We start from the raw sequence: 20,417 nt of genomic DNA on the forward strand, positions 1-20,417 counted from the left end.
CAACCCTAGCATCTTCGACACAAGCATGTGAACAACCTTCGACTTCGTGCTTAATCCTGTCGAACCAAGAAGCTACCCTTCGGCCATACTAGAGTTCGATCCAATATCTCACAAATCTCCACCTTGGACCTAACTCTACAATGTCAAGGGAACAAACTAGCTTTCTTCATGCAGTTATACAATGGAAAAACTTGCAACTCGGCAATGTCTTCTCTCTTTCCGTTAACGCAACGTCCATAGCCATCGTTCCCTTTAACGTTTCCAAACAACCCTGCTGAACCAGTAGGGCTTTCATCTTCAAGCGCCACAGACCGAAATCATTCACTCCGGTGAACTTTTCAATCTCATACTTTGTTGAAGGCATCTTCTCCACGCTCACCGCACCAATTTGTTGTGAAAAACGATGTCAGGAACAAAATATAATAGGAATTAGGGAAGAGAAGAAGAACACAAGAATTGGTTATAACTGCTATTCTTTCACTTTCTCTTAAAACAAGATTACAAGTTTACAAGAATAACAAATAACCTCTCTCACCCAAATTAGGATTTGCAGCTTAGCAATGATGAGAGACTAGTATGCTATTTATAATAAAACCTAACATACTAACTAATGGGCTTTTTCCACAAAGCCCATTACACAAGCCAACTTAATAAACAAGCTAACTTAACAAATTAGGGTTTAAACACTAAAACCCAATTTAACATGCTAACAACCCTAGCATCTTCGACACAAGCATGTGAACAACCTTCGACTTCGTGCTTAATCCTGTCGAACCAAGAAGCTACCCTTCGGCCATACTAGAGTTTGATCCAATATCTCACACTTCACATTCATTTTCCTCAGTTTCTTTACTCATTTTCCATTCATTGTCATACTTACTATCTACTGCACTAGAAATCTATCCAAGGATATCATTTCCTCCCTATTCAATTTTGTAGCATACACACGGATACAACTATGTATGTTATTTAAATTAAACATATCAAGAATATGAAATCTATTTTAATGGGAATATTAAATTGGCTACTTGATTGACAAAAAGGAAAGAATAAGAAAAAAACCTCAATTCTTATACCCACCAGTCATATCCAATCCAAAAATATCGTCATCCTAAATCAAAATATGAATAACGATCAAGACCAACATTGAACAATGGTGTAATTCCTTCTCCAATAAAATGCTCAAGTAAATGAACACATCCCTCGTTAGGTTGATCATACCCATGATTCTCCATTCTTAACTCTTACATACAAAAGACACGTAAAAAAATGTGAAGAGAACTAAAGTGCGTAATATTAGCAAAAAATGAAAAATAAACAACTAGAACAATATAGGCTTAAAAGAAAACTATCAGATTGAGACATACCTATAAAGATAAAAGATGGAGGTGGAGTGAAAAATTACATATAAGACAACAAGAATATTGTGACCCTATTACAAACATAAAAGAAAATTAGTGAAAACGATGAGTTTCTTGAAACATACATGTAAAATGAAATGATGAGAGGGGCACTGAAGAATCACAAAAAATGCAACAAGAGGTGGAGTGAAAGCTACAAACGGTTTTTTTTTGCAGTAAAAGAGAGATTTCAAATTTTCCATTCTTCTAAACTTAATAGATGTCTAACATGGTTAAGTATAAGAGAGGTTATTGATCATGTAAAATTAGATGAAAGATATTTAATATTTAACAAAACTTTAAAGAGGTGGGTATAATTTTGTCTTATAATTTTTCATCAAAAAAACTTAGCAAACTATTTTCTAGTGAATCTCTCCCACGAATTACATTTTTCAATTCACACAACTAAAACTCAATTATTCAAGAGTATGTTTAGATTGATAGAATGAAATGAGATGTAATGGAATGATATAAATTAACGTTCTATTGTTTGAGGTAATTAAAAAAATGATGGAATGAAACGTATATGATGTAATGCATTTCATCTTGTTCTATCACTTTTTTGTTATATTTTTACTCTCGATTTAAGCAGAATAACAAATTATTTTATTCCATCATAAAATACCTAAACAACACAATTACATTTTAATTTCATTAAACTTTGTTTCTTTTCACTATATTTCATTCTGCTCAATTCTTTTTACAATATCCAGACACAATGTAAGATGTTTAATGAATGTATTTTTAACTTTATCTTTATGGTGTTGCTTGTTTTAGCCAATTTATTAAAACATTTTGACTTACATTTTTTGGAACCTTGTTACTTTACTTTTCATTCTCTATAACATTATTATTTTTATTCTATCCTTTATAATATATCGTTGTTTGTATTTCAACCATAATTTAGTCATAAAAAATATTACAAAAATAAAAAATATATATAATAAAACTAAAACAAAATAAGACACACTAAAATAATTGTTTTTGTACAAAATGCACTATATAATGAAACTAGTACTTATACCCGTGCGAGGCACGGGTTAAATATTTTATAATATTTGAAAAACACTTCTAATTTAAATTTATTATTCATTATAAATTTATTGAACTGATATAAAATTTATAATAAGCAAATATTTAGAAAAACATAATAATGATTATATATTAGAAATATTAATGCATTATATCTTAAACGCAAATTCAAATTTTGAAACATAAAAAGACTATAAAAAATAATAAGACAGAATTTACACGTGTTAAATTAAGTATTAAATTTATATAATGAAACAAAAATAAATATCTTTTGGTGTATTTTTATGATAGGTTAAAACAAATTTTATAAAATAAAATAAATTAAAATAATGGACATAAAAATAATTGCTAAATTAGATTAATTGGAACATAATAAAAATAAATATTAATATTTATTTTTATTATGTTTCAATTAATCTAATTTAACAATTATTTTTATGGGAAATTGTCCATTATCAACTTAATGGGATTTATAGAATAAAATTTTTATTATGTTTCAATTTGTTATTTAAAATAAGTTATAAAAATTAAAAGAAAGATAAATAGAATAAGGGTAATATAATAAAAACAAAGTTCTCTTTCTTCTCTTTATCACATTTTCTTAATCTGTATGGAAAACTCAATTGCGTCAAATAATACGAAACAGAGGGAATAATAAATAATATTAATAATTAATTTTAGTATTGAAGCAGCATAATTATTATTTATTTAGTAAAATATTTTTCTATGATTTATTATTTAATATAAAAAATCATAAGATAATTTAATTTCGAATTCATATAACTTATTAATAAAATGTCTTAAAATGTGATTTGTCACATTCTGAATTTAAATTTAAACTCAATTAATTTAAAATCAATTAATAAGGAAACATTTAATAAAAAAATGAATGAGGTTGAAAAACCAATATAATTTTCCACTTTTAAGAACAATAATGAACCACAAAAATAGGAAAAAATATTTAGAGTTGATGCATTTGCATGGGTAAGAGAAAGTTTTTGCATTGGTAATAGAAGAAATAAACTATTTTTTTGGTTAACTATTTTTCGAGTAAAAGTCATAATTATTTGCCGGGTCATGTAAAAAAAACGTGTAAGACAGTAATAATGATGAAGTCAATTTTATTTTCTTAATTTAAATAGTAGATAATAGTAGAATCAAAAACATCAAAATAAATCAATATAGATTAAAAACAAATAATGCACTTATTTAAGGAAACATATTATTAATTTTAATGTTAATATTGTATTAATATTGTACCTTTTGCTCTATTGTGAATTTTGTTGTTGGATATACACTCCATATGGTTGATATTTATATTGTGGATGATTTGAATTGGTAACCAAAGTGGCTTTACGTTTTCCTCTCGGCAAGAATGCATGCATTTTATGTTGGAAAATGGAAAGGAATCAAATTGATCATTTACATTGACAAAGCGTGTAAATTGATCTTCCAATGCATAATTAAAATTTGAATTTAATTGTGTTACACATAATATTAATTAGATAACAACTAATAATGATTACATTTGCAAATTGAGAGATTAGTCCATAAAAACTTCTTTAAATTAGTTTTAAGTGGACATTACAGGAAAATCAATAAGTATTAATTTTCTTCTTATTATTTTTTTTTAGGCTAAATTTTCTTCTTATTATATTATAGTAGATTATTATATTAATAATAGACTTAATAAATAAATATAATTATATTAAATGAAAGTTTTTGAAGAATAAATATATCATTAAAGAAAAACTTATATATTTTAAGTAAACAAAATATATTAATATATTGAAGGTTAAATTAATTATCAAATGAGACACATGGCATTTTCCACATCATGCCAATAATTAAAAATATGACACATATTCAAATTTTTGATCAAAAAATTGATAAGGGATCAAAAGTGTTTAAAACTAAAATATAATGACTGATTTCGTGAATGACTTAAAATTGATGGACTAAAACTGTGATTTAGTATTTTAAATAATGGTTTTGATTTTTGCTAACTGTAGTATATAAATAGATTTTAAAATTATTTTCTTTATTAATTATTTTAAAAGATAGCAATTTATTATTGATTAACTTGATTTTCCATTTTTAAAATTGATTTTCCACAAACAATTATAACATTTATTATTAATTAATTTGATTTTACATCTTTTTAATGATATGATTCTATGACTATAATCTTTGAAATGTTACAATGAAGATAAATTATTTCTATATTTGGTGAGTTTTTTGATTTTTTTTTAAATTGTAGTGAATTTTTATGACTAAATATAAATATTATTAGTAACCAAAACTAAGAATAAAAAATAAATAAAAATGGAAGTACAATATTAAAAGAAGTTGAAGATTTTGTTTTAAATTTTAAAAAAATAAGTTGAATATTTTGTAGTAAATTTAAAACAATAAAAAAATTTTTGTTCTAATTAGAATTACAATAATCATAATTTGGATATGCATATTATGTTTCCTTAGCATAAAAACACATCCATATTATTAAAAGATGGACACCTACGGACATGCATTTACTTAGGTTAAAGAGTACATCTTGAATTTTGATTTAGTGATGTATTGAAACAATGAGTATTGAAGAATTTTGATATATTCAACTGCTTTCATTTGAATTGAATTATAAGTAACTATTTTTCTAAACACACTCCTAATTTTTTATTCTATTTACCTAAAAACAAACTCCTTATATTATTTTCTTCTATTTCTCTATCTACTAATTGTCCAAACTCAAACTTATTTTATTGAATTATTCAATCTAAGGGATGCACTAATCAAATTAAATAGCGATGGAGTTTAAAGATGCATAGATTTTGAGAACAACTTATATTGAAAGCTTCACTGAGAGTTCTTCCTTCTTCTGATTACTATGAAGTTTAAAGATTCATTCACTTTGAGAACAACTCACATTGGAAGCTTTGAGAACAACTGATATTGAAAGCTTCACTGACAGTTCTTCTTTCTTCTTGATAAAAATCATTTACCTAAAAATATGTAAGAAATTAAAGGTGAAAAAACTTACATGGTACTTGAAGCGGCTGTAACTTTAGTGTATTTGTAACGTGTTGTAGATCAATTGAAAAGTAAAATATAAAAGTTTATTCATATTCAACGCTTTACAAAAGTGGGTTTATCTATATTTCCATAACAACATCAGGACATAATGAATAATTAAAATTTTAGAGCTGCATAATTAGAATTAGAAGAGTGAGATAAAAAAATATTTTCCTTACTGAAACTCCTATGAACCAAAAAAGAAATATAAAAAGTGAGAATAGAAAAATAATATCTATTATTTTTCAGAATACTTATTCATCATACAAAAACCCTTTTTTTAATAAAACCCTAAAACATATAGATCTAAATATCAAGTATTAGCAAACAACATCGTTGAAGAAATACGAAATCGAATCATAGCACAATATATTTTGTACAAAGTTTTTTTTTGTTGTTGCAGAAAACAGAGAAAAGAAACAAATGCGAAATTAAAAAGAAAAAGAAGAATTGGAATCTCGGATCTGCCGGACCACCACCACCGGCAACACATCTGATGGCTTCCATGGGTTCGCGATCTCGATCCCACACTCCACCGCTGCCACGAACTCCGAGTTCGCTGACGCCGTCAACAGCCGGATGAGCTCTCACGACTTTCTCTGCCCCGCAACCATCTTCGCACCCTCATCATCGAAAGTTTCTTCTGGTTGTTATTTGGACTATGATGATCAATTTTGTTTGGAGATGGAAGGTTCAAAGAAAAGAGTTTTTTTCTTCTTCTAAAGAAAGAAGAAGAACGTATGGGAGAGAGAAGATCAAAATTATTTTGAGTTAGTTTGTTCTGATACATAATATTCATTTGTAGGGTTTAATTTATTTGGTTGTGCTTTGAAAGGGAGAGGTTGTTTTGTATTTTCCAACAACATGTGTCCCTCCAATTTTCAACTTGGCTTTTGAGTTCTCTATGCATAGAGCAGAAGAAAAAATTGAATTTTTATTGAAAGTTGAAAAGTGTCTATTCAATTTTACATGGATAACATGAACCAACTTTAATTCTGAAATAATTAAAAAAACAAATTATAAATTATAACAAAATAATAATAATTACAGTAAGATTTCTTAAAATAGAAATTTATAAAATAGCAAAGTGGCTAGAATGATGACATTTGACAAACTTGCCAAAGTTCTCATCTTGCTTTTTTATTATGAATGATTAAGTGAAATAGACTACCGGCATAAATAAAGTTTAGGCTTAAATATATTTTTAGTCCTCGTGTTTTGGTCAAGTCACGAAAATGATGATGCCTTTTTCAAATTCACGAATTTGGTCCTTACTTCCACTTACGCTCTCTAGAAATGCATAAAGATTCTTGGAAGTGGTTTAGTGACCTACTGTTGGAAGATCTTAACCCAATTATGCCTAGAGAATATGCATTTTTGAAGGGTGTAAGAGGAGGTAAGAACCATTGAAAAATGTAGGATTATTTTCGTGACTTGATCAAAACACGAAAATCAAAAGTGTATTTAAACCTAAATTTTAAGATCGTGATTAAATAATAACGTTAAATTTATATAAATATGTATTTTTTTCTTTAAACATATATTAAATATTATTTGTATATGACTGTAATGTATCGATACTGTATAAAATATTTTACGCTAATTGTTCATAATAATTATTCTCTTATGGAGTAATATCTTACTGAAGTAAAACAAACGAAATCCTGGGGCCATACATGCACATATCTTAATTTAAGGAAATGTTCCATCCCAATTTTTGGAGTACTATCTGCGTCTTCAAAAATATTTTCTGTTTGTATTTTAAAAATATTTATTTATTTATTTAATATTAAATTATTTCGTAAATGTATTTATGAAATTTTTTTAACATTGTTTAAATTATTTAATAGATATATTTATAGAATAATTTTGACTTTAAATAAAAAGTGTTTCCAAAGATATACGTTTAAAATCAGGGATAAAAATAAAATAAAGTTTGGTCATATATTTAAGAATATTATGAGGTGAATTGAAATAGAGAAAAAGAGGTGATGCACTGACAGTGTAAAATAGTATTAAAATAGTATTACACTGTCAACCAATCACAATCATGTATCCAATTCCATCACACTTTTATCTTAAAAAAATTTTAATGACATGAAAAATTGCTTGTTTTTTATTGGATGAAGTGCATATCCATTAAACCCATTGAAATATGAGTTTAATTGCCATACGTTTAAAACATTTTATCCTATCAATACATCACAACTACCCAATTATATTACTTTAAAATAATTAAAATAAAAGTTAAATATTTCTAATAAATAAACGGCTGTGATTCACTGACAACCGACCGGTATTTCAATTAAATTCTTGAAAATATTATCTAATTTAATTACTCTAATATAAAAATAAATAAATAAATAAATCGTTCTCGTAATATAAAAATAAAAATAAAAATTCTGGGCATCATCGCGAGATCTCAACCGAGGGTGAGGTTTGCAATCTGGAATAGCTTTGTATCGTTCATTCAAATTCAATCATAACAAATCAAGCTCTGCAAAAGGTTAGTTACAATTAGGTTTTCATTCTTTCATTCAATTCGATTTCGATCGATTCCGTATCGTTTCATTTCATTCAAATCTCTGCACAATTCGCTTATCGGATTTATCAAATCTGCAACAGTATGTTGATTTTGGGTTCGAACTTCATCTAAGATCAAACTCGATCTGAAGTTGATTTGATTTGATTAATCCGTGTTTGGTTGTTTCAGGAGCGAACGAACGATGATGGTGCCGCTATTTGCTTTGATCGTTGCACTTTTCATTCCAAATGGAATTTTTGCAAGTCCTTCCACAGTTCCCGCATTCCTTTGGTCCTCTCATTATAATCTGTAATAATTTTTCATTTTTTCTTCCTTTATGAGTATTTGATTTTTCATTTGCTACTCTCTATTTACATTACGTTGGTTGATTAACGTATCTTCCTTATAGAATTAATTTGTATCTTTATGCTGTTTGGTTTGTGTTTGTGTGTTTATGTTTACTTGTAATTTGCTAGTTAACTATTGTAGATTTATGTTTAGTTTATGAGATAGAAAGTAATACTAATACCCATGTATCAACAGCTTTAGGTTTCTTTTTGAATTGCCATCCCATTTTGATTCGTCACAGGCATGGGCAGGCAGGGGATAGATTTTCTGGATTATTCAACAAAATTTCATTATATAATTTATGCTATATTATAAGTTTGCAGATTTTTTGGCTTTTAAGGTGTATAGTAAAGAATGAAAGCCGCAGATAATCAGATTATCATAAACAATGTTTAAATGAAAAACTTTAACATTGGTAAAATATACAAAACCCTCATTTAGTTCTTGTTTTGTCTTCAGTAGCAACAAGGTTAATGTGTTAGATGCTTCATGTTTTAATCATATGTATCTGTACCATGTAAGAATGGTGTTGTATCCTTGAGTATCCATATCTCACGTTTACATTATGCTGTTCAACAAATCAGAATTTTTTTTATAACTTACTTGACCTTTGCAGGGTCTCAGACAATGGATTGGAGGGGTCCGTTAATTATCAGGTCATTTCTCCAAAAGACCTAGCAAAATCGGTTTTATCTGAAGCAGGCTGGTCAAATTTTCTGGTATTATACTAATCTACAAGACTAGTTTCGCATTATGTATTATGCAGTTCTCTTATCGACCTTTATGGAGAAGGATTGTTAATTTGCTTCCTATTAAGGCCAACATTTATTCCGTTTTGGTTTCTTCTATCATTGTTGCTGCTGCTGTATTTTTAATTTTTCTTTTAATTTTTTTTTGGATAGTGCAAAGGGAAGAAATTTGAGGATCCTCTCGATCTGGCACTTCTATTTGTTGGTGGAGAGGTAATATCGCATCTATATAGATAGTTTGTGTTGCAGCTTTACTATTCTGTATCTGTTGTTTACTTGATCTTTAGAGATTGCTATCAATGAGTGCAGTGGCATTGCTTCAATAAACTATGTTACATTTTACCCTTGCAGTTACAATCTTCAGATTTAAGTTTGAATACAGATTCATCACTTTCAGACTTGCTTAAGGTGAGAATTGTGACATACAGTTTATTATGTTTTTTTGTGCCAACCTGATTCAGAACAGTTAATTGAATTTGACCGTGACCTTCTCCATTGTCCATTATCATGGGCAGGACTCTTTTGTCAGATCCAACACTTCCATGGCATTTCCCTATGTTTCAGCATCAGAGGATGTAACTTTGGAAGAGTCATTGGTTTCGGGATTTGCTGAAGCCTGCGGAGATGATTTAGGAATTGGCAACGTTGCTTTCCTTGGATCCTGCTCCATGGGCAATGGAAATCATGAAGAAACTGCAGCTTTGCACTCAGTTCAAGTAATATACAAATTCACGTGACATGACCAATTATGGAATTTTAGGTCCTGTTCTTGTAATGGTTGCATGATGCTCTTTATTGTCCATTATAACTTTACAGGGCTATTTGACCCAGAGGATGGAAAAGAGTCGCAATGGGAAAACAGATTTGGTTGTGTTCTGCAATGAACAGTCTCAAGCTTCGAAAAATGTTGACAGAACACAATCTGAAGGTACCTCTACTTCAGAGTTATGGGCTTTGCCAGAATATTCTTATCATCTGCTGAATTCTCATGCATGTTGTATATTTTTAGGTGAAGTTTTATCTGAGCTTATCAGCTCTGTAGAGAAATCTGGGGCAAAGTATGCAGTTCTTTACGTGTCAGATCTCTCGAAGTCAATTCAGTATCCTTCTTACAGGGAACTGCAAAGGTTTCTAGCAGAAAGTACAATAGGGAATGGATCAGTCAATTCTACAGTTTGTGATGGTGTTTGCCAGCTTAAGTCATCGCTTTTGGAGGGGCTTTTTGTGGTAAGCTTCTTTACCCATTTTTACAAGTGCAGTGAGTTGATGATTTGGGAGTTCTTATTGATTTATCTTGCATCTCATACGAATATGCTAATCTGACTAGAGAAAAATCTTCAGAATAAAACATGATAGCTACAATTTTAATTTATACCACTTATATTTTTTCATGTTCCATTTTCTTCTGTGGTTAAATTCTCTGGAATCACAAGTGCACTTCATTGGCATGCTTGTATAGGTTTCTGAGTTGTGACTTAATTCCTCAAATTTTAATTATACAAGCATGAAAAAATTTCCCTGTAGTATTTGAACATTCTCAGCATCCTCACTTGGAAGGTCTTTAGTCTCTTTTTTTATTTGCTTCCGTACAAACTATTCAATTGCTTTATATTTGGTTTGTGTTAAAAACTTCTAGCCACTATTGCGTGGCATCTTTCCTTGTAGAGCTGCTGGTCCTTCAATCGGATACAAGAAAATTGTTAAACTAAAGTATTCATAGCCTCTGCTCACTAAATTTAAGACCAGCTTGTATAAATATCTATAAACATACTATGATAAGGATTGAATATTGAATTATTGATGTGGTTTGCATCAACTGAATCTCAAATGGTACAATGAGATTGCTAATAAATTTGTGAGTAAGATCGTGGGATCGCATGATCCTATGACTAACACCTCAATCCGTGCTGGATTGCCTATAGGATTAGCGCCATTGGATCTCAAGTTGATTTCATGACCAGTGTCGTTTATTATTGACCATGGCGGATATCGGCGGCAGTTTTTAGGATCTCCACCATGGCCAAATATGTACAGGATGGTGGTGCTGCAGCGCTACATGCCGATATGGTGGCACCATATGTCGAGCATTGTTGTGGGGCTTTAGGATTTTGGCTCTCTCCATCACGGCCCACCGTTGATAACACTGGCCATGACAGATATTCCCCCAATATGGGCCGGGTTTATTAGCCATTTTTTATAAAAAAGTTAATATGAACCTTGTCGGGTTTTGGAAAAAAATACAGGTTTTAAACAAAATTAAATAGAAAACATAACATTGTTCCTTTCCTTCATTGTGTTGTGCGCAAGTCGCTCTGTTCAGAGTCAAAATAACAACTTCTCTCCAGTTATTCTCTACTGCCTTCTCTCTCACCTTCATCCACCCGCAACTGCGACGCTTTGTCTCTCTTCCCTTCGTTTCCCTGTTCCTTGCAAGTGGTGTGTGGTTCCTCTGTTTCTTACAAGTTCATCCACTGTTCTTCTCTTCAGTAAATGGTTATGATTGGACTCTATTCACCATTAAACTCAAAATTGATTTTCTATAAGTATCCGCAAAACATTGAATGGTTGAAATCAGCTCTTACTTACACACTCATATGCCCGAGACAGCTATAACAGCTTTTCATTATCATTTGCATCTACGTTTGACATTTGGCCTGGTGTGGGTCATACAGAGTAGGAGTTTGTCTTTTGTGATTTATTTTCCTGTTTAATGGCATCTTATTAGCATTATGGGAATATTACAACATTTATGATATCCTGATGAGTTTTGCTTTTGTGATAATCCAGGCAATAGTTTTGTTAATAATTTTGATATCTGGACTTTGCTGTATGATGGGGATTGACTCCCCAACAAGATTTGAGGCGCCACAAGAGTGATGATTCATTTGTTAAAGCTAATAATTGTTCTGGTGCCGGGTCTACTGCATTAAAATATTACTGCTACATTATTTGTCATTTTTATGAAGGCTCGGATGAATATCCTGTAATTTTCTACTTATTGCAGGAACTTTTCATGTTGAATATTAAAATAATGTGTAAGAGTATATAAAAGTAAAACATCTATGTAGGTTTTAATTTTGATCCTGTTGGTGTTGTAAAATTTTAAGTAAGAAGCAATTTCAGAATATGTTGAGTGTTCAGTTTTCTCATACTATTTATTACAGATTGGATGCTGTTAATGCTTTCTGCATGGTTTAATAATAAATCCTACTAAATTCAAGTAATTTACTGTTATTTTTCTGTTTTTTTTTCCTGATAAAGGGAATTATCAAAAATCATAGAGAATGATTGAAATTTACCGTTGGTTATTCGTATTTCTGATAAGCCTTTTTATTTGAACTTATTTATGTTATCCTCGAAAGCTTTGAAAAAGTAACCAATTGATAAACTAATAACATGACTATCAAGTGGTTACAACTGTGACTATAAAGTCTGCAGGAGCAGGACTCTCCAATTGATAAACCAATAATTAATACCATGACTATCGATTGGTGACATCTGTGCATGCAAGAGCATGCAGCGCCCCCTATAAAATTGGAGCACCTAACCTTTAAAGTGATAAAGGACCAAAAATAAAATATAGTATTTTTTTCATAATAATTATAACATTTATAAAAAATAATGTCATTTTTATTTTGAATGTAATTTTATACAATTCACCCAACTAGTAGATATGTTCACTGTACTTTGCATATACTAGGAAGTTCATCATTATCTTTGCATATTTTTTGAGAGAAAAAGTGATTTCAAAGTTGTAAAATTAATTTTGACATGTTTGATTTTTCATAAATAAAAATAATATTTATTTTTAAAATTGATTCAACTTTAAATTATAATTTATAATTTTTGAGTTGAAGCATGATTACCAAAATATAATTAATTATAAATGTAAAAACAATGTTATTTTAGATAAATCAAACAACTCAAAATCAATTTACTATTTCATACAGTTAAGATATACGGAATTATATTAGAAATTAAAAGAGGCAATTTGTTAACATATTTTTTTTCCAAATATGATAATGTATGTCTCCATTTAGAGAGAATAATTCATGAAAAATGTGAAAAGGATAAATTTGTCGATAAAGTTGTCATAACCGTTCAGACTTAAATGGAGTTGCTGAGCCAATAGGCGAGGCATAAATTCTCATTAATCGGTGCAAAGTTTTAGAATAATTTTTATTTTTTCAAGTACATTATACAGTACCACTATTTATCTTATCATATTATAACATAATTTCTTAAAATATCTTGACAAATAAATTGAATATTTATTGGTTTTATTAAACGTATCTGTTAAGCAAACAAAAAGAAATAATTATACAACAACATTCATATGATATTTGTGTGATTGGTCACAAGTATGGTGTAGATTTAAGCACATGTAACCCTCACATTTAATTTCCTTTACTTCCCACCCATATTCTTCTATCCGTTCATACCCAATACATTAACTCTCTCCCATCTTTTCTCTCTCTCTCTCTCCCCCTCTCTCTCTCTTCATAATTTTTCCATGCTACTATTTCATTAGGTACAGCATTAATTGTTAGTTGTTTGGTATTTGTTGTACACACCCATATTCTTATCTCTCTTTTAAGCTTATTTTCTATGTAACACTTGATAATAATTATTCAAACTTCTTTAGCTTCAACTCAAACATGGAGATTGAAGCAGCAAGTGGTGGTAGCAACAACAAAAACAAAAGATGCAACATGGATGAGAGTGAAGAAGATGAAACATATTGTGGCATTACTACTAGAGGAAGTTTCTTAGCATGGGAGGATCTAAGAGTTATTATACCAAATTTTGGAAAAGGACCAACCAAAAAGATTCTTAATGGGCTTCATGGTTTTGCTGAGCCTGGTAGAATCATGGCTATTATGGGCCCTTCTGGTTCTGGAAAATCTACTTTGCTTGATTCTCTTGCAGGTTCATTACTTGTTCTTTTCTTCTATGTTTTTACTTCTATTGCTCAAACACGAGTCTATTCATGGTTTTTCTATAACTACTATATCATGTTCCTAATGGCGGTCTTCCTAAATTTTTGGAGATTCTAAGTTAGTCACCATCACACTTTAACAAAACAATTAAGAATCCTATTTAATCATAATTTAACTGTGAAAAATTCGAAACCCTACCCTTTAATCTATGACGGTCTTGATAGTTTTATTCAATTGGGTTAAATATATTGGAAACTGAACCTTTCTATTTTGAGATTTTTTTCTTGGATTGTTTATTTGATTTGAATTGAATTTTACTATATTGATTTTTTTTATTATTTTATTATTATAAAAGAAAATTCAATTCAATGGTAGTGAAACTAAAGGGCCCTTTGTTTTAATGATTTGGTCTATGGTGGGGCATGGTATTATTTTCTAAAACATTAAAATTGCATCACAAATGATGGACCACATCTAAACCAATTCTCAAAAGCCAAATCTATATTGCTATTTTGATGATATTTGAATTTATTTTTCTACTTTTAAATAATTACATAGAAATAAAATTAGGGTTTTTATTATAATTAATTTTTTTTAAAGTATTGATTTTTTAAACCTTTTTTATTGGGTAATAAATTGGCGGTACATTTACTTCCACTTGTTTTGATAGTTGCCATTGAAAAGGAGAAGTTAATTAATAGTAGTAGTAGCTTTCTAAATTTATGTTACATAATTCCATCTTCAGTTTTGGTGGTTGGAATTGTGAGATTAAAAGATTATTGTTAGATTCTATATAACCTAACCGTGGGCTTTGTTAAGGGTATATATTTAATGAGCATGAGAATGTAGGTGTGTTTACTTAAAGAAATCAATCAAGAATCTATTTCATATATTACTACTATTATATTCTAAAGAGTTTAATTAAGAAATGACTTTTAGTAAAATCTAATCAAGTGTGTGTTATGTGAGAAAATCACATGTTATTCAACATAACGGTTAAACATAATTAGATGATTAGTCTGATGCGTGATTAATACCATCTTAATTTTTTTTTGAGGTCTTGTATAGATAAATTTATTATCGTTCAACTGCATCAAAATTAATAGGGTTCTATTTCACTATAATTTAACCACATAAATCTTTAAGTCATATTTCATCGTAGTTTAACTGTGACAAATTTTAAATTTTGTATAGTAGTCTATACTGTACGCTCTATACTGTATGCTCTTAAATACAGAATGAACATGATGATTATCAAATTCCACGAATATTGCCAAAATACACTTTAAAGTTCCATGGCCCATGTAGTTATTTGGGACCATATATAGTTGGTTTTTTGTCTTCTTATTTGCAATTGCAATGGGATTTGGCCTCATATTGGCCCTTCATTCCACCCAACAATCATAAATACTCTAGTATTGCATAACTTATCTTGCTAATCATCCACTAATGATAGATAAGTGAAATTATAATCATATTAGCATCAACATTAATCACAAGATAATTTCCATTCCTTTCAAATATCTTACAACATTAAGTAATTTTTTTTTTACTTCTAATTTTTTTTTGAATATTTGAATGTGTCAATGTTGTTGCAGGTAGACTCTCCAAAAATGTTGTAATGACAGGAAATGTTCTTCTCAATGGGAAGAAAAAAACTCCAGGCTATGGTGGTTTTGTTGTAAGTAATGCTTCCTTTTTAGACGATAAGCAATATCAAATATCACACACTCTGTAGCATCGACACTTCTGAAAAAATGTTTGTCTGTGTAAATGTCAACGTCGAGTTTTTGGTGTCCATATTTCATTATAATCTCTAACTATAGAAACTAACTAGTTGATGATGTTGAAACTTCAGGCGTACGTAACACAAGAAGATGTGTTATTGGGAACATTGACAGTAAGAGAAACTATAACATATTCGGCGCATCTACGTCTTCCAACATCAATGTCAAAAGAAGAAGTTAGCGGCATAATCGAAGGAACAATCATAGAAATGGGTCTTCAAGACTGTGCTGATAGGTTAATAGGAAACTGGCATTTGAGAGGTATAAGTGGCGGTGAAAAGAAAAGACTTAGCATTGCACTTGAGATTCTCACAAGGCCGCGTTTATTGTTTCTCGATGAACCAACCAGTGGATTAGATAGTGCTTCAGCGTTCTTCGTTGTTCAAACTCTTCGGAACGTGGCTCGTGATGGAAGGACTGTTATTTCTTCTATTCATCAACCTAGCAGTGAAGTCTTTGCTCTTTTTGATGATCTTTTCTTGCTTTCTGGTGGCGAAACTGTTTACTTTGGTGAAGCAAAATTGGCAATTGAGGTATAATTTTTTTTAAATGAATGCTAAAATGTAAATATATATATATATATATATATATATATATATATATATATATATATATATATATATATATATATATATATATATATATATATATATATATATATATAATCAAGACTATACAGAAATAGCAGACAAACAAACTGCGCTTTTCTATGGAAATGGAAAAGTTTAATATACTACTACAGGTTAAGTATGTTTTTTGATTTATTGTGTAGTTTTTCGCTGAGGCTGGTTTCCCTTGTCCGCGTAAAAGAAATCCTTCTGATCATTTCTTAAGATGTATCAATTCTGATTTTGACGTTGTAACGGCTACGCTAAAGGGATCTCAAAGGATTCATGTATGTATACTTCCCTTTCTAAGAGCTAATTTGATTTTCATGGCAACCCTTATTCACATGGATTTGTTTCTTTCACTTTTTTTTGGTTCTTAGGATGTTCCGAATTCAGCAGATCCTTTTTTGAACTTGGCAACAGCGCAGATTAAAGAAAGGTTAATCGAGAGATTTAGGCGTTCAAATTACGCGAGAAGAGTAAAAGACAAGATCAAAGAACTATCAACTCATGTAAGCATTACTATAACTCCTGAAATCCATATGATATTCTGTGTGTCAGTATCGTATCTAGTGTCTGATTCGGTTAGTGATATATGTATTATAGGAAGGGCCTGAAAACGAGCCAAAATATGGAAGCCAAGCTAGTTGGTGGAAGCAACTCACTACATTGACAAGGAGATCATTTGTGAACATGAGTAGAGATGTTGGTTACTATTGGTTGAGAATTATAATCTACATCATTGTATCTATATGTGTTGGAACCATCTATTTTGATATTGGTTATAGCTATACTTCAATCTTGGCTCGCGGTGCGTGTGGTGCATTTATATCAGGATTCATGACTTTCATGTCAATTGGAGGCTTTCCATGTTTTATTGAAGAAATGAAGGTATGATATGTTCGTGTCTATTGTTTTCAGCTTATTTTCATAAGTTCTTTTAGATAACTCGTTGTGATCAACTAAATAACTTTTAGCATATGTTGAGTTTACGGTCGTTTCTTCTTTGAAACAGGTATTTTATCGAGAAAGGCTTAATGGATATTATGGCGTAGCGGCATATATTTTATCGAACTTTCTATCATCATTCCCATTCTTGGTTTCTATTGCTGTTACTTCTAGCACCATCACATATAACATGGTGAAATTCAGGCCAGGATTCATTCACTTTGCGTTTTTCACTCTCAATATCTACGGATGCATCTCGGTGATCGAGAGTCTCATGATGGTTGTAGCTTCACTTGTTCCGAATTTCCTCATGGGAATCATTACAGGAGCTGGAATCATTGTAAGTACAAAATGGCCAGGAAAATTTTACTCGAAACCTACCACATGATCCGCTCGTGTTAATATTTTTCGCCCATTATTGTTCATGCAGGGAATCATGATGATGACCTCTGGATTCTTTAGGTTGCTATCTGATCTTCCAAAACCAGTTTGGCGCTATCCCATTTCGTATATCAGTTATGGCGCATGGGCAATACAGGTACCTAACTTCATATTGAAAGCGTGTCTGATGTCTATTACATGATAGTGATACGTGTCAATGTCTCATACTAATACTGTCATGAGTCACGATACTGACATATAAAGTTACATTCAATTACTAATATTTTTAATTTAACCATTAATAATTTGGATGCAGGGTTCATACAAGAACGACTTACTCGGACTCGAGTTTGAACCACTAGTAGCCGGCGACCCGAAACTGACAGGAGAATATGTGATAACACACATGTTAGGAATTGAGCTAAGCCATTCAAAATGGTGGGACTTAGCAGCACTTTTACTCATTCTCATATGTTACAGGCTTCTATTCTTTATTGTTCTCAAGTTCAAGGAAAGAGCATCACCATTGTTTAAGAACCTTTACGCCAAAAGAACCATACAACAGCTTGAGAAAAGACCTTCATTCAGAAGAATGCCATCTTTTCCTTCATTGAGGCATCAACCACTTCACTCACTATCTTCTCAAGAGGGTCTTGATTCTCCACTTCAATACTAGAAGAACAACTACAAAGAAATAAACATATATACTTTATAGTTATAATTAATTTCTGTTGGATTTTCAGATATTAGTTGCTTTCTTCTATCTGGTTATTTGATTAACACACAAAAAATTTGCATTTGTTTTTGTTAGTTTATATGTATAGAGAAATGTTTCATGACTATTCCAATTAAGATAAGAAAAATAGGACATTTTGTGTCCTTGGATTAATTTTTTTTAAGTTGAGTTTTTCTGAGATTGAATAATGTCTTGTACAAATTAGTGCTGGCTTCTCTCATTGTCTTATAGCCTTGAAAATACACCAGGTTGAAGCTTTGCTTGGACAGATAATATATACCTGCTTGAACAATGTTGATGTGATAATATAATTAGATCCAGACCAATTGAGAGAATCTGTTACATGAGTAAAGTCAGGTATAATGATTTGTTGTATGTTAGTAGTTATCTCAGGTGCAAGCACTTTGAATGTTTTAGGAATGTTACAATTGGCATCATGAATAAGATATTTAAGGGTTCTGGATCAAAGATAGGACATGTCAATAGGGAGGTCCTGCGGTTGGTTCATGACTTTTTATCTCCAAAATTGGTTTATAACTTTTGATATTAAGCTTTCTCACCCTAGTCAATAACTTCACGTTTAATTTTAAAGTAGAAAATACCATCTATTCCTTTGTTAATGATAAAAAATATATTGGAAAAGTGGATATAGGATCACGTTTTGAATCCCAGCTCTTACTGTTTTTACTTTTTATTTATTTTTCAACTAGCGTCTTTCTAATTTTTTATTTTTAAATCAATCAAAATAATCTATTCACTCGGTTGCTGATAGAAATCAAATTTCAAAGCCCAACTTTTTTTTCATTTTTACATTTATTTTTTTTTAATTGACGTCTTTCTTATTTTTTTATTTATAAATTTATTATATTCTATCGGTTGAGAGTTTCAACCAGCTTTGTATTTCATGACATTTTTTTTTTTTTTTAAAATTGATCTATTCCTCCGAATGGATGCTCCAACTGATAGGAAATCTTTTTTGCATATATTTTCTAGAACTAAACTCTAACTAACATTTACTTTTTAAAACTCATTTTCATATTCTTTCTCCAGCAAAACCGAACATTCTCTAAAACATACCCTATGTGGTCTTCATCTTCATCTTCTTTATTGAAATGCCCTAACTTATTTCTAAACTCAACTTCCATCATAGTTTTTGAAACATCATATCTTCCTACACACAGACATGTTCGAAACATCATCTCTTCCAATACACGTACGTGTTTAAGACTTCATTTTATCCGTTCGAATGCCATTAACGCACCAAAGAAGCTTGAAACGAAGGAAAAACAACCAAACTCTAATGAAGTTTCCTCCACCATAATCAGTTTTTTGATATGTAACTCACTTTATCCATGCATGTAACTTAAAAATGTTAGTTTTTGTTGTTCTGAATTGTTTATTGCTTATAGATTATGTTGAGGGAAGTTACTTTTTCATTTAACGAATCCTAATTCGATTAAGTATGAGTTGATTTTCTTGTTCCATGCCCTAGGTTCATATTTGAGACCATAAAGGGCTTTGTGCAAGTTGTACACTTTCATTGCTTCTTCCTGTATCATAAACTCAAGAGGTAGTGTAACATATACCTCTTCATCTAAAGGACCATTTAAAAACGATGATTTCACATCTAAGTGAAATATCGACCAACCTTGCTTACATGCCAAGGCTACCACCAATCAGACAGTCTCTAATCTTGTGACTGGTGCATATACTTTAAAGCAGTCGAGTCCTGCTCTCTGAAGAAATCCTCAAGCTAAAAATATTGCTTTAAGTCTTGCTATCAGTCCATCATCATTTTGTTTCAACTTGAACACCCACTTCACTTTGATAGCTTTTGAGTGTGCTGACAGTTCGACTAAATCCCATGTGTTGTTTCTTTCGATCCCTTGTAACTC

General features: G+C 30.4%; 2 protein-coding genes across 3 annotated transcripts; both read left to right on the forward strand.

Annotated features, from left to right (window-relative positions):
- Nucleotides 1-7,854: 7,854 nt before the first annotated feature.
- Nucleotides 7,855-12,346, forward strand: LOC131623931 (uncharacterized). 2 transcript variants are annotated; one of them, XM_058894925.1, is made up of 9 exons: nucleotides 7,855-8,007; nucleotides 8,215-8,334; nucleotides 8,990-9,092; nucleotides 9,276-9,335; nucleotides 9,474-9,530; nucleotides 9,638-9,838; nucleotides 9,939-10,050; nucleotides 10,132-10,349; nucleotides 11,910-12,346. In XM_058894925.1, exons 2-9 carry the CDS (start codon nucleotides 8,228-8,230, stop codon nucleotides 11,997-11,999), a joined length of 948 nt encoding a protein of 315 aa, XP_058750908.1. In that variant the 5' UTR covers nucleotides 7,855-8,007; nucleotides 8,215-8,227; the 3' UTR covers nucleotides 12,000-12,346. The 2 variants fall into 2 exon arrangements, with proteins under 2 accessions (XP_058750908.1, XP_058750909.1); XM_058894926.1 differs by having other exon boundaries at nucleotides 7,995-8,125.
- A 1,313-nt stretch (nucleotides 12,347-13,659) lies between these two features.
- Nucleotides 13,660-18,685, forward strand: LOC131623930 (ABC transporter G family member 15-like). Its single transcript, XM_058894924.1, has 9 exons — nucleotides 13,660-14,051; nucleotides 15,661-15,743; nucleotides 15,921-16,382; nucleotides 16,622-16,744; nucleotides 16,838-16,969; nucleotides 17,064-17,348; nucleotides 17,473-17,745; nucleotides 17,836-17,943; nucleotides 18,103-18,685. Exons 1-9 carry the CDS (start codon nucleotides 13,781-13,783, stop codon nucleotides 18,460-18,462), a joined length of 2,097 nt encoding a protein of 698 aa, XP_058750907.1. The 5' UTR covers nucleotides 13,660-13,780; the 3' UTR covers nucleotides 18,463-18,685.
- The last annotated feature ends 1,732 nt before the right edge of the window (nucleotides 18,686-20,417 follow it).

This window comes from Vicia villosa, unplaced genomic scaffold (assembly GCF_029867415.1).
Source record: "Vicia villosa cultivar HV-30 ecotype Madison, WI unplaced genomic scaffold, Vvil1.0 ctg.000089F_1_1, whole genome shotgun sequence".
In the NCBI taxonomy this organism is placed as follows: Eukaryota; Viridiplantae; Streptophyta; class Magnoliopsida; order Fabales; family Fabaceae; genus Vicia; species Vicia villosa.